This window comes from Tympanuchus pallidicinctus, unplaced genomic scaffold (assembly GCF_026119805.1).
Source record: "Tympanuchus pallidicinctus isolate F22 unplaced genomic scaffold, pur_lepc_1.0 scaffold3, whole genome shotgun sequence".
Taxonomy (NCBI): domain Eukaryota; kingdom Metazoa; phylum Chordata; class Aves; order Galliformes; family Phasianidae; genus Tympanuchus; species Tympanuchus pallidicinctus.
The window spans coordinates 56,074,847-56,090,211 of NW_026294747.1; the positions used below are offsets into that span (position 1 = coordinate 56,074,847).

Genomic DNA, 15,365 nt, shown 5'->3' on the forward strand with positions numbered 1-15,365 from the left:
CACGAACAATTAAGGAGAATCTAACAAGTGGGTGCTGGGGCAAAAGAGACTTGCTTCAATGCCATCCAGAAAAGCTCGCTTAAATAAGCCAACCTCACAGCAAGCACTGTGTTGTCTACTCATTGGACTTCAACAAATTAATGAACAATTACTTACTAATTCAATTATTGTTTATAAAGGAGGTAGAATTTTGGCACTGGTTATAAGTTATGGCTAGTTAAGCATATCATGAAGGTAAGTGCACTCATTGGCAACATCCTGAAATCTTCTGCGAGGCAAGAAAATCCTCCAGGAGGGAATTCCACCATCCCATAAGGGAAGCACAGAAATCCCCAGCTCTTGGGTCCCTGAAGTAGCAAATATCTTGAGGTTCAACTGACAGACAGAGGGTACTTTTGGGGAAACAAAAGCTCAGTGCTTATAAAGTCACAAGACAGGCTTGTTTTTGAAGGGCTCAGTTTAACTATTTATGTGCATGTAAACACACTTGTTTGCATGACACTGCTTGCATCAGAAGAGTCTCCAAATGTGTATTGCGAAGATTTTCCATCCTTGAAGTACTTCAAAGAGATTTTTGACTGTTCCCCTTAACCTGAAGTGTGCACTACAGCTGTGTGGAGCACTCCGATCTCTTTCCAACAGCTGAACCCAATCACATAATTTATAGAGTCAAACACAGAGTTTGTCATTAAACCTAGAGTGATAAACTACCCGATTACAAACGAGCTTCATTGCCTCACCCGATCCTGCCGTATGTACAAGTCAGATTGGGATTTTTTTTCAGTTTTATCCCCTTTTGTGCACGCACATTGGATACATCCTTCATGCTTTCACTTGTCTCCTCTTTTCCTGCCAGCCCAGGTGACCAACGGCACCACAATCTCCATACTTTCACCATTTTCACCGCCCAGCATTTCAAGGGTAGCTTTTAAAACAGTTTCATGGGAACGTGAAGAGATTGCCACCGAAATCACAAACCCACCGATCTGAGCAGCAATTAAAGCAAAATAAGACAAAATCACCTGCATTTCCCCTTTCATCACTTGTGACAGGAACAACAGTCAAAACGCACTAAATTAAGGGCTGCGTACTACGTAAGCGTGCTGCTGACAAACCAGGCTGAGATGGATTTTTATTATGAACTTTTTTTTGTTGTTTTTAATTATTGTTTTTAAGATATGTCCATAGAAGAGCAGCCCCACCTGACCTCAGCCAGAGCAGCCACAGGACTTCTGAGCATAACTACTCCCAAAGCTGTACAACGTGCCCTGAACTCCCGTGGTTTCGTGGTGGCTGTGGGGTTGACAGTATGTTAAGAAGCCCTGCAAATCAGCCCCTTCTCTCTAGGAGAGCGCAGGGAGAACCTCCCCGCCATTACTTACAGTACACGTCCACTCGTATGGACTTGATGGCCGGTGAGCCCAGGCCGTTCTCGGCCTTGCAGTAATAGCGGCCTCCCTGGTGGCGCTGGATGTTGGCTATCCGCAGCGTTTCATTGAAGACGCTCGAGTCTTGAAATCTGTCAGATGCACTTCCCGCTGTTTTGGTCCACCTGATCTGAGCAAGCATCAAAAAAAAAGAAAAAGACCGTTACTTGAAGCTGCAGGTTGGAGATCTCACCTGCGGCTGGAGAGCCAGGAGCGTGGCAGAGATGTGGGGGATAACTCCAAGCCCCCGCTGGTGACACAGAGCTGAAATGGCTGCAGAAGAACTCCCCGTTAACAGACATCTCAGCGGGAGCACGTGCTGTGAATGCAAACCATGCTTTCTGAAATCGCTTTCATCAAAGGCGAGGGCACGCTGGGAAGTACTTTCAGAACAGCTACCACCAAATCTGATGTTAAGCACCTATTCCTTCTTTGTTTTTTTAAATGCCTTTCGCATTTTACTCTAGCAATTATTTTCCCAATGTGCAGACTTTGTGAAGTGAACTGCTCAATTTCAAAGTCATCAAACTGCCCATAGCACCCAACAGCTGCCAGGGTCAGGAGTCCAGCAAGGAAACAAAGCTCCCATGGTGCTGACTCAATAAAACCCATATAGCCCACTGAATAAAGCAAACCTCAGCCATTCCAGAAAGTGGCAAGAGACAAAATGTGCCATGAAGAAACTGCACCACCATCTGATGTGGGAATCCATTGCTCCCAGCAGCAATGTGGGCTGACCAGCGGTCACTGCAAAAGGCTTTTGCATTTAATACCCAACAGGAATGCAAACCCTCCATGAAAATTAGGCATCAGTTACTTGTAAAGTTAACCAGCAAACAAGCCAGCAAGGAGAAAGTCCTTGGAACTGAGTTATTCCTCCTCCTTTGCCCTCTGAGGCTCAGACAATCATCATCCTACCACTGCAGAAGGAACTTTCTTTTAGGAAGCTAGAATAGAAGAAAAGCCAGGGTCACCAGTCATAAGGAAAAGCAACTGAATCACAGAATCAATAAGGTTAGAAAAGATCTCAAAGATCATCAAGCCAAACCATCAAACCATCCCCACCATACCCACTAACCATGTCCCTAAATTCATGAAGGTTGCAGCTTACATCAATTCTATTCCCCTTGAAACAAGTGCAGGTGCGGCTTCGGAGGCTGAAATCACAGTAAGAAATATTTCATAACATTTTTCACCTCTTTCTGGCTTGTTAAAATCATAAGGCTGAGTGGCTTTGCCCTCTTGCCAGGTGACCTGTATAACTCTTGCATGGGTTTGCTGCTTTGGAATAAAGCAAATATGCCAAACTCCACATCTACAACATTCAGACACTATTAGTGCTGCTATATTTACCAGCCTCAATCTGTCTGTACTTCTATTATAAACTCTTGGCTCTCAGGCTTTTAAATCATCCATATAAATGTGCTGCAGGATAATTTTGGAACACACAGTGTTCACATGCTGCAGAACACAATTTCATCATATATATATTTCAAATGCTTACAAACCATCTCAAAATAGTATTTAAGATACTTACTGAGACTCTCGTATGTTTTATTTCCCTCTGTGTAATCGTAACTATCAAAACAGTTGTGTTTGATTTTTAGATGGAAAAAAGGTGATGGCAAGATTTTGCTCTTCTTCCTATTCCTCTCACTCAAAGTGTTTCAAGTGATGAAATACAGCCTCTCCTAGTAAAGAACATGTAATCTAAATAATGTGTTGAAGGTATTAACAGCATCTAGATAATTCCATGTAATTTATATCAAAAATTACAAATTAATAGATAATTCTATAGATAATTCTATAGATAATTCTATGTAATTTATATCAAAAATTACAGTAGCATTTCTATGGAAGATGCCACTTTTGCCTTTTATAATTGCAAACGCCTTCCAACCCTGAGCCTTAATCTGGATGTACCAATCTTCTCCTTGTTATGAAGTGTTTCAACAAGAATGTGTTTGGCTGTAAACAGACACAGACAGCTTTAAACATGAAGATATATATATATGCTTCAGGGGCAAGAGGCATGATTTCAACTAAGTAAATAATTTTGTAGTGTGTGTGGAGACTCCTGAAGAATGAAAGGAGTAGTTGATCATCTCTTAAAAGATATTCAGCAATGTCAGTGGTCTGATTTCACTTCAGGTCATTATTTACCTTAGCTTTAACTCAACATACACAAGAAAACACTCTGATCAATACTGCACTGTAGTTCATTGAATGAACTCAGAAGAATGGTGATTCTGAGACACGATGTGAATGCATTAATCAAGAAACTGGGCATCAGAATGCCAGATGTCTGAGCCTCAACAGCTTTTTTCATCGAGGTCCTCCACGGCTTCACTCACTGCAAGCTGTTGGGGTTACCTCTTAATCCATCCTTGGGTATGCAAGCTCTCCTCAATGCTTAACACAACGACCTTCATGGCATTGCTGTCGCACAACCAACATCACTGCTGTCACACAACCAACATCACTGCTGTCACACAACCAACATCATTGCTGTCACACAACCAGCATCATTGCTGTCGCACAACCAGCATCACTGCTGTCACACAACCAACATCACTGCTGTCACACAACCAACATCATTGCTGTCACACAACCAACATCATTGCTGTCACACAACCAACATCATTGCTGTCACACAACCAACATCATGCTGCTTTCAGGGTGGGGAGGGGGTGGGAAAATGGGGACCATGGGTTCATAGGACACCATGGCAGGTATTGGCCTCAAAACCCAAACAAGCATCTCTGCTTCTCTACTGCAGGGGATTCTAAATAAATAAATATTATATAAATATATATATACATAAAATTATAATAAATAATCTATTTTGAAATATCTTTAAAGCAGATTGAGTATGCACGTAGTTCAGGTACTGCATTTTTCCCCATTACTTGGCACAAAGCAACCCTTCAACCAGATGTACCTATCAGATACAGCTGTCAGGTTTGGCTGTGCATTACCTTCTTTCCTGCTTAGAACCCTGTTTCTAAAGCAGAAGTAACGCAGCACACCCTGCGTGCTATCCACACAGCGTGCATAATGCAGGAAGGAAATAAATTCTGTTTCATCAAGAGGTCAGAGCCATCTCTAGTCATAACACAAACTTTTTTAATTACAGAGCTACACCTGCACATCATAGCATGCACAAACTGAACTAACAGATGTTAATCCATCACACAGATACGCGCTCACTTGCTTCTGAGGACACAGTTTCCAAAGCACTCAGTTACCACTGCATATTGGGATATGTCACCCACACACCATCACTGCTCTGCCATAATTCTGGTCTTTAGTTAACAAATCACACTTTCCTCTTCTTCTTATAAAACATGTGTATGTCAAAGACAACTTATGAACAATTCATTCACAATAATTCAGTCTTTATGAATGACTACGTTCTAACCCATCTGGCCATAGCATGACTTAAATGGTTGTACCTACTTATGGTCAGCCTCTTCTCCCTCACAACTAGCAATAGGACGAGAAGGAGTGGCCTCACGTTGCACCAAGGGAGATTCAGACTGATGTTAGGAAAAACTTATTCTCCAAAAGAGTGGTAATTCCCTGGGATGGGCTGCCCAGGGAGTGGTGGAGTCACCATCCCTGGAGGTGTTCAAGAAACATTTAGATGTGGTACTGAAGGATGTGGTTTAGTGGGGAAATACTGGTGGTAGGTGGATGGTTGGACTGGATGACCTTGGAGGTCTCTTCCAACCTTGGCGATTCTGTGATTCTATATTCCTACATCTTCCTCTGATTTGTGGATGCATGACTGTTCCCTGAATCATCAACACCTTTGGCAGCACTGGATTGGCTGAAGTGGATGCCCTGGTACGCACAACCATATTTCACTCTACAGCTTCAGTGCCCTCAGGCAGCATTCCTGCAACTGCGGACTTTACTTTTTTATAACTCAGATTCTACCAACTAATCCTGCCCAGACAAAGCAGCAGATAAAAAAAAATATTTAAGTTTTCAATAACATCTGCCAAAGATTGTATTACTGTCTATATATTTTCCTGAAGGGAGGTTGTAGTGAGCTGGGGGTCGGCCTCTTCTCTCGTGTCATCAGTGATAGGACCAGGGGGAATGGCTTCAAGCTACGGCAGGGGAGATTCAGGCTGGACATGAGGAAGAATTACTTTTCAGAAAGGGTGGTCAGGCACTGGAATGGATGCCCAGGGAGGTGGTGGAGTCACCGAGCCTGGGGGTGTTCAAGGAAAGGCTGGATGTTGTGTTGAGGGACATGGTTTAGTGGGAGCTATTGGGAATAGGTGAACGGTTGGACTGGATGGTCTTGAAGGTCTTTTCCAACCTTGGTGATTCTATGATTCTATGTATTAAAATAGTAAATATCAGCAAACTTTAAAATATCTTTAAAATCATATAATCTGAATTCTTACTTCTACAAAAACCAAACCAAATCAACAATAAAAACAAACCATGCCGTCAATGGATTTTCTGAAAAATGCGTGGATTTAGGGTTTGGGTTGCAATCTGCTTTGGGTCAGTGCTTTCATCAGCTGGAGACAGGAGCTGAGAGGGGAGCATCAGCTCCAAGGAAACATCTTTCTCAAAATATTCCACCAGGTAGGATGGACAGTACAAGGGTGGATGGTGATAGGACAAGGGGAATGGTTTTAAAGTGAGACGGGGAGGTTTGGGTTGGATATGAGGAGGAAGTTTTTCAGCCAGAGGGTGGTGAGGCACTGGCACAGGTTGCCCAAGGAGGCTGTGGATGCCCCATCCCTGCAGGCATTCAAGGCCAGGCTGGATGTGGCTCTGGGCAGCCTGGGCTGCTGGTTGGCGACCTGCACACAGCAGAGGGTTGGAGCTGGATGAGCACTGTGCTCCTTTGCAACCCAGGCCATTCTGTGAGTCTATGATTTTCTGAAGGAGAGGTCCAGCACTGGCACAGGGTGACCTGGGAGTGGCGGTGTCACCACTCAATATTTTCAATAGAATTAGCACAGGATATTTTCATTCTTCCCTTGGAAACAGCTGATAGAAAACAAAGTTCTGACAGTCTGTTTTGTGCACTGCAGCACTGATATCTAACACACTAAATACATGCCTTAAAATAGATACACCTCATGCTGGGCTGGGATCGTATGGCATCTCACTGCCACCAATTGAGCTGCTGCCCTCTGATATGGCTAAGGAAACAAGGATGTGGAGTCTCTCCTGACCACTGCTAAAATCCCCAAATCCCCACCTGAGATTAAAGTCTTCCTTTGCATGTCAGCAGGTGTGACAGAGCTCTTTGCACAACTTCACTGGGATGTGCTACATTTCTTTATGCATAAAGACACGAACCTTCAGAAAAATCCATCTTAAAGTATGACCAAAGAAGAGGAAAAAAAGTCCCTTGTATTTGTGTTTCTTCCAGATTAGTTTTATTCTCGTGAAAGCAATGACTGGCGCAGCAGCTACCAAAAGCAAAAGCACTCACCTTCATGATAAGCACAGAAGACACGGTGCAAAATACTGAAGTGTGATGGGGCTCACAGTGATCACTGAGCCCAACTCCTAAGAGCTGCACTATTTTGGATGGGGATGGAAAGCTGCCATCAGTGAGCAAACAAATGTAGAACCTGGGAATCTCTGATTTCCAAATATATTTCTTCCACCTCCTGATTCTTCATAAGCAGGAATGTTTTGAAACATTTAAGGAGGTTTTTTTTTTTTCCCCTCTCTTCTACCCTATGTCTTAAACAATGGGCTGTAGTGATTTCTGGTTATTGTGCACAAACATCTCCATTTTGTGCTTTATGTGTTTACATCAACATCGAGTGGAAGAGACAGTATTTCTGGGCTGTCCAACCCTCAGGCTTCTGCACAGAGATAGTCAGTGTTCTTGGCATGGAGATCCCCACCAGCAGCACCCATCTGTGTCCCTCCCTTCTACGGGGCCTTGCAGCACTGATCTGAACCCCACTGGCCAGCACAACTCTGCACTGTGCTTACTTTGCAAGCTCACATTGACTCCAGCAATTCTTCCAGGCGTTCACCAGTTCAGCCCCACCATATGTAAAGGAGAACATTCACGTCTCTAAGTTACAGGATTAGTTACATGTATGGATTAAAAAAGGCAGAAGGTGTTGAGTTTCGATGGCTTTTATAGTAAAGCAGGGCCACAGGATGCAGCATGCCCAGTGGCACAGAGGGTACAAAACGTCCACATTTATTGGACTAGATATTGCTTTGGGCTATCGGGATGCTGCAGTGGTATACGAGATTCTCCTCCTATTTATTTGATACAGCAAGGTCTGAAATACTGCTGTATCGAATAAAAACAGCTTCTAGTAAAAGTGGTGTTGATTGCACACAATTTGTTGTGTGAAATATCAAGACTGGCATAGCAGCCAATCCCAAGCAAGTCCTTCTTACTGCCAAAAATGATAATCCTCCATCTTCAACAGGGCTACTAAGCTGCTGACAGTGAGAAACCAAATGCAGAATGGGAGACTCTTCCACTTCCAAATCTATTTCAGGTCTGCAGCAGCTGAGGTGCCACCCTGAACATCAAGTACCAGCCCTGCTCTAACTTCACAGCAACACAGAGACAAGGCTGAGCAATGTCCACAGAAAACAGGCAGGTGGCCAGTGCCACTGGCTTTCATGGGACAACTCAGGTGCTCACATTTACACACAAACTAATGCTTCAGTGGGTCGATGTAGAAAAGCACAGGTTTTTTACTTATCTAAAACTGATCAAAGACAGCAAGTGTTAACACGCAGCACGTGATCGGTTCTGATTCAGTGCCACAGACCTCACAATTTGCTTTCCAGTTCGACTGGTATAACACAAGGAAAAGCAGGGAAAATAAACCAATGGGGCAGGAAGAATAACTGAAGACATTAGCATCTGATATAGACCTGAGCTACCTATCCCTTCATTTCTGAAACTTCTGTGCTACTGCAAGACAGATGTTTCCATTCTCAACCTAAAGCCAAGTCACCCAACAGCTAGCCAAGCCCCAGCAGCACAAGCCAGGATTTCCGTATGAACTGACCTTCTGCATGCACAAATCTCACAGATATGCTGAGCAAAATGCAGCTCCTCCCCACAGCACAGCAACTCCAACTCCTCGTAGCACTGAGAAATGTTTACAGCACTCCTTGAGGCATCACCTCTTCCCATCCCCTTGCCAAGCAACTCACTGTGTGACAGCAGGGCACCAACTGACCCTGAGGTGACACTGGAGAAAATGGTGGATGGAATGCCACTGCTAGGTCTGAAGACAGATCTGATGTATAATCATCACTCATTATAGACACAGTATAATTAACAATGGGTTAATACACCTTTTAAGCAGCCCAAATTCGTTTTTAAATCCCTATTAACATTACCAGGAGGGTAATGTTAATAACACCCAGATGTGGAGGAATAGAATGGCCAGGCAACAAAACCCAAAGCCATCAGCAAACACAAGTTGTCCTCCAGACAATTCTCCTGTTACATTTGCTGTACGTTTCCCCTCAGAGAACACATTGATTTATTTCCTATAAATGCTGAGAAGGCATTTGCAGAGCTCCACCAGAGCACAACTCAGCACCCAGGAAATGATGGAGAAGGGTTATGGCAGGGGGCTGCGCATCCCCACCTGCACAGAGGAGTAAGATGAGGGAAGCACATGCTTTCTCTAAAGAGCTTTTTTCAAAGAGAACTACATGTTTAACACAACTGCAGCTTGCAAGGCAGAAAAGCTGACTTTGTTATTTTGAAGTAGTTTGGGTCTAAGCTGGCAAACACACACTGCCATAAAAGAACAAGTTAGGCATCACACATGGCTAAACTGCCTGAACACCAACATGAAGAATTTCTTCCATTTTTCAGAGGAAGGAGGAAGGGTTTCTTTCATTTGAAGGTTGAAAATCTAAAGGTGGACTACACACAAATGAAGAAATTTTAAGTGAACTGAACAATGTAGGAAGAAATTAATGAGCAAATCATTACAACTGTGGGGTGAATAGTTGCCCCAGGGGAGGCTCAGGTTGGTTATTAGGAAAAATTTATTCTCCCAAAGGGTGGTCAGGCAATAGAATGGGCTGCCCAGGGAGGTGGTGGGTCACTGTCCCTGGAGGTGTCCAAGAAACATTCAGATGTAGTACTGAGGGACTTGGTTTAGTGGGCAATATTGCTGGTAGGTGAACAGTTGAACTAGATGATCTTAGAGGTCTTCTCCAACCTTGGTGATTCTATGACTCTATGATTCTAGGCTGGTAAAACAACTTGCTTTCAATTGCAAAAACGATTCTGTTAGATAAGCAAAGCAACGTCTTGCGTTAAGATAAGCAGGATCCTGTAACAGCCTGGTTTTCTTTATCAAAAGGGGGTGTCTGGGGAAACATCCATAGATATCTTCTCAAAACATCTTTTTGTAACCCGCTAAATAATTAATTGCAGTAGTTTATCCTCCTTTGACTATAATGATTTTCCTTATGACTTTAAGAAGCTTCACTGCTTCAAAAAAATTGTGCTTTCCTACTGATTAATCAATATACATTTTACTATCAATATTTCTCTGAAGGATGGAGTCTTTTTCCATCTCGTATAGCAGCTGAACTTCTCAGCATCAACTGAAAAGGACTGAGTTCCATTAATTTCACGGAGCCCTACTTCCACCCATGTCAATATAACTTCAACAATGTCAACAGTTGCAAGACATACAATGCCTTGCACAGTTAGGCATTCCTGATGGGAAATTATTCACTGACCATCAAATAAATTATTCAGTGAGCTTTGTGAAATGATCCGAAGACCTGTGAACGATATGGTTTTTATTATTCTCTTAGGATTTGCATTCAGAAGCATTAACTTGCTTCAAAATGAAATACAACTTCACCCTCATGATAAAGAACATGATCTAAGGGCAGAATGACGGAGGCACAGCACCGTTTGAATTCTCAGTTACTAATTTTTATGCTGGCCTTCCAATGCTGGTATATACTATGTTAAAACACTGGAGTCATAAATACATCCTCATAACTTAAAATGCATGGAAATGCATTCACTATAGTTCTTAAATGGTTTGAAGGCAAATAAATACAAGACACTTTTTTAAATTTTCACCATTGCAAGGAGACTTTTGTATAACCAAAGTCACATGAGTTACAGCAGCGATGCTGTGATGAGAAAGCTGAGAATCTGGTGGCCACTGGAAAGTGTTCACAGTGAGGATCTGCACAGATGAGCTGCTGGGAAGGCCCCATCCTGACTTAGAAGCTGTGACTGTAAGGACTGAGGATGAAGCTGGAACCACAGCTAGCCACATGCTCCTTGCCAGCTCCATCGCTACTCTGAGCTGTTGGATCAAAACACTGAGAGGTTTTCTGGTGGTAGCAAACAGAAATTAATCAGATGGAATAAAATCTAAGGCAACGGTCCCATTCTGATGGTTATACAAACCACTGCAGAATGGTACAGAGAAAGCCACCATGCTCATTAAAGTCATAGAAACGTGGCATATAAGCTCAGCAACTTTGGAATACTGACTGAAGAGGTAGAGCAGTAACACTTTTAGAACAAGGGATTAGCAGTTGATAGAAGATCATTTTTCAACAGAAGAGGGCAAAGAAAGGCAATGACAGAACAGATTACGCACGGCTTCCCCCAGCCACTCCAACCTAAGATGCTTATACAAAGGATCCTTCATCCTCAGTGCTTCCTTAAATCACAGTCAGCAGTGCCAAAGACCTCTCCAGGAGCACTGGGGGTCAGCACAGACCCATGGATACAAACTCTGTGTCCTCCACTGCAGGAACCACCTTCATGGCCCCAAAGCAGCCACCTTCCCTTTGCTGGGTTTCCATTGCCCTGTTCCCCTGCACAACTGCTGCCTGCTGGAACCCACACCCCATCCTCACATGATTCCAAGACATCAAGATCTCCCCTTACCCTAAACAGCTATTTTAGCCCCATTTTTTAAGCAAGGAGATCCAAACACTAAATGGCTGCAGAACCTTTTGAAGCCCAGTGTCTGACTTCCCCCAGGGCTGACAAAGGCATTGACAGATCCCACACTCCTGGTGTCCAGAGGCCATATCTCCTTCCAGCCTGGGGACAGGGATGTGCAGGACAGAACTCTGGGGAGCAGCAGCGCAACCAGAGCACAAGAAGTAGGAAGCCAAAAGCCATCAGCTCCTCTGTTCCCAGAGCTGCTTGTTTCCCTTGAGAGCAGAAAGGCATAAAAACATGCTTCTGTTGTTAAACTCAGAAGACTCGAGTCTAAACAGAGAAAGGAAAAGCTCTCTGCTAAACAGCATTTTTTTTTAACTTTAAAGTCAGTTTTCATAATAAAACTGCATTTCAAAGTGACAAAGGCATCCTGAAATGTAGGCAGTGTAAAACTGATGCTTTTATTTTTTTCCTATTTTAGCATTCCTTAAGGCAGCAGAGCTTCTGCTGCTGCGCTCTGCCCGTTTCCTTTCTCTGCAAGACCCCTGGGAGCAGCCAAGTGCTCAAGAGGGCCAGAGCACACCCAGACACTTAAACTGAGGAAGACAGAAGGAAACATCCCTCTTCTCATCTTTCCTAACACAAACCCTGACTGCTGCCTGCACTGGAAAGCAGGAAGGCCATGCTGGATGCTTCAAGGCCAAGCTGGATGTGGCTCTGGACAGCCTGGGTTGCCGGTTGGCGACCCTGCACATAGCAGGGGGGTTGAAACTAGATGAGCATTGTGCTCCTTTACAACCCAGGCCGTTCTGTGAGGATGTTTCTGAGCAGATGTGCAGCCTCCCAACTGACTGACAAGCGTCACAAATAAATACGTCTGTAAATAAGAAAACAAAAGCAGCAGCGGCTGACGCCAGCATGGCGTAGCTAAAATAGGATCACAAGGGAAAGCTATTTCAGTGCAGATGGCGAATGCTATGAGATTGGAGACCTGCACAGTGTGGGGCTGCAGGGCCAAAGCGCCACCACCCGCACTGGGCATCGCCACGCTGAGCTGGCACACCTCTGCTCGAGCACATTAAATCCACTTAACCGAGCATCGCAAACCGCCGGGTTTAAATGGCTCTTTTTCCACTGCATTGTCTTCTGCAAATAGCACCAGGCTTATCGATTTCCTGCGATGCAATATCAGTCTGTTTATTTAAACTAGTTCCCATTTTAAAAACTTCATAAGGTGTAATCCGGGAGAATCGTGCTTTATTTCGAGCACTGCTGATAAGCAGCCCTGCTGCACGCAGAGGAAAATCCCTTCCAAATACTGAGCTCTGGTGACCACTGGGCACTGCCTTCACATCCTCACTGGACACTACCAGCAACTCCTGAGCTCTCCCTGCATGGCGTCCTGCAAAGCATGAGGCAAACACCCCCTTCATTCCCAGACCACCTCCTGAATCAATGCACAATCTCTGGAATCCATTAGCATCAACTGAGCTGTATTCTTCCATGCATGCTGAGGTGCACCTTCTAAACTGACAGAGCTAAAAAGAAGAGTGTGATCCTGACATTTACCCTATTTAGCTATGATGGCAATGGATGGAAACGACATCAATTTTTGCTTGAAAGGTGGCAGAACTGGGGAGGTGGGTAGAAAACAGAAAAGAGAATCCAGAAGTAATCTTGAAGCTGCAACTCAGTACGACATCCTATCAGCAGAGCTAAAACCCAAAAAGATCAACAGCTGCTAAGCAAAAACCACGGACTGCACCAACCCCACTACTTCTCATTAGAAATCAGAGGGAACAACTGAAATCATCAAACACTGGTATTATTTCTATTAACATTAAAAAAAAAAAAAAAAAAAATCCACATCCAAAATATAACCTTGCTGCATGGCTAACAGTAACAAATTATTGCCATGATGAAAGGAAGGCCAAGGATGCAAACTGATTCAAAAAGAACCACAGATTCACAGAATGGCTTGGGTTGCAAAGGACCTCAAAGATCATCCAGCTCCAACCCCCTGCTGTGTGCAGGTCACCAACCAGCAGCCCAGGCTGCCCAGAGCCACATCCAGCCTGGCCTTGAATGCCTGCAGGGATGGGGCATCCACAGCCTCCTTGGGCAACCTGTGCCAGTGCCTCACCACCCTCTGGCTGAAAAACTTCCTCCTCATATCCAACCCAAACCTCCCCTGTCTCACTTTAAAACCATTCCCCCTTGTCCTATCACCATCCACCCTCACAAAAGTCGTAAAAAGCACAATATTTGCAAAAGGAAAACAAATGCAGCACGTGTTTGAGTCTTCCCAACTTTGAGACTAGAGCTTATTTTCAAATTAGAACACAAGAAGAAGAAAATGGATCAGAAATTCAATAATCACCAATAGCATCATTCATGTCTTGTTGAGCTTTCTTGGCATACCTTTATATGACTCCCCCCAAGTGCCAAGGAAAGGGAGCAGGGAACAGCTGCCACAAATCAAGAGAACAGCAAACAGAAATTAATTAAGAAAAAGAACCTGGTTCAGCACGCAATGAAAAATAAAGGACAGGGCTATGGGAGCAGAATGTAGAGCAAAGGCTGTGGTAAACATCCTATTATCAAACAAGAGTGAGCAGAGATTTCCAAAGGAAAGACATAAATTAATCAGCAAATGTTTAAAACTTGTGAAGTTGACAGTCACTGCAGTCATTTATTTGGCACTGCCCAGCACACGGTAATGATCTACAGGGGTGGATGGTGATAGGACAAGGGGAATGGTTTTAAACTGAGACAGGGGAGGTTTGGGTTGGATATGAGGAGGAAGTTTTTCCACCCAGAGGGCGGTGAGGCACTGGCACAGGTTGCCCAAGGAGGCTGTGGATGCCCCATCCCTGCAGGCATTCAAGGCCAGGCTGGATGTGGCTCTGGGCAGCCTGGGCTGCTGGTTGGTGACCTGCACACAGCAGGGGGTTGGAGCTGGATGAGAACTGTGCTCCTTTGAACCCAGGCCATTCTATGATTCTGTGATCTGCACCCAAAGGCTCTTCTGCTCTGGGGATACTATTGAGGCTCTGGGCATCTCTCTCCATTTCTACTGTCAGACCCACAGGGTTACTACTTACTGTTTATTGTGATTTTCCTTCCTTTGGATGGCGTACAAATTTCCTCGATTTTACCAGAGATGTTTAGTTAATTATGTATTTACCTATTTAGCATAATTGTCTTCAATTATGTAATTAGTGTTCATATGTGTAATCATTTGAACATGTAATTATATCTAATTACACCATTAAAATGTGCAAGTCATAAATATCTTTATCATTTTGATTGATAGACGTACAGGGAGAAAAAGATTCTCGCTTGTTATTTTTGTCTCCTGGATCCCAAAAATGTGCAGGAAAGGAATCAGCCTGTAACGATGCAGTAACTGCTCACAAGGACCCACCAGGACTACAGCAGGGCTGTACCTTTGTAAGCAGAGGTAGCCACACCACTCAAAATGAAGGAGCAGTCACACAGCACAGCGGAGTTCCTCTCTAATGAAACCGCTATCAAGAATAATTGGAGTCATACTTTTTTTGGTGTCTAATTATGAACTTATTGCTATGCAAAACAACTGCAGCCCACACAGAAGACGACAACACAGAACAAAACACACAGACGTTGTCTCCCAGGCAAGCACACAGAAACACTTCTGCATCCCATAAAGGAATTTCCAAGCTCTCATCCCTTAGGCAACCCCTACAGTCACGCTTAGCAGATCGATGACATTTTGAGCTGATTTTTTTTCCCCACTGGCTGCCACTTTTTATGGAGTACAGTAATAGCGCATACCAAATGAGCTGGGACAGACAGCTGAGTCTTCTTTTCAATCGCTTTTGGCTGAAAAGGCAAACATTTACATGTAGATTAAACAGTTCCACTTATTTACAGATCAGCTTCTCCTCTTCAGATTCAGATTTCTTTCCTTTGCTAACATACAGAGCAATCTATTAAAAAAACAAAACGAAGCAAAACAGCAAAGACTGCACGTGCCT

The 15,365-nt window shown here is 43.8% G+C and overlaps 1 protein-coding gene across 1 annotated transcript in view; it reads right to left on the reverse strand.

Annotated features, from left to right (window-relative positions):
- MDGA2 (MAM domain containing glycosylphosphatidylinositol anchor 2) overlaps positions 1 to 15,365 on the reverse strand; it is a 303,099-nt gene that overhangs the window by 180,716 nt on the left and 107,018 nt on the right. Inside the window, exon 4 of the mRNA XM_052692294.1 lies at positions 1,383 to 1,557. Coding sequence (XP_052548254.1) covers positions 1,383 to 1,557 — 175 coding nt within the window. The remainder of the gene's footprint in view (positions 1 to 1,382; positions 1,558 to 15,365) is intronic.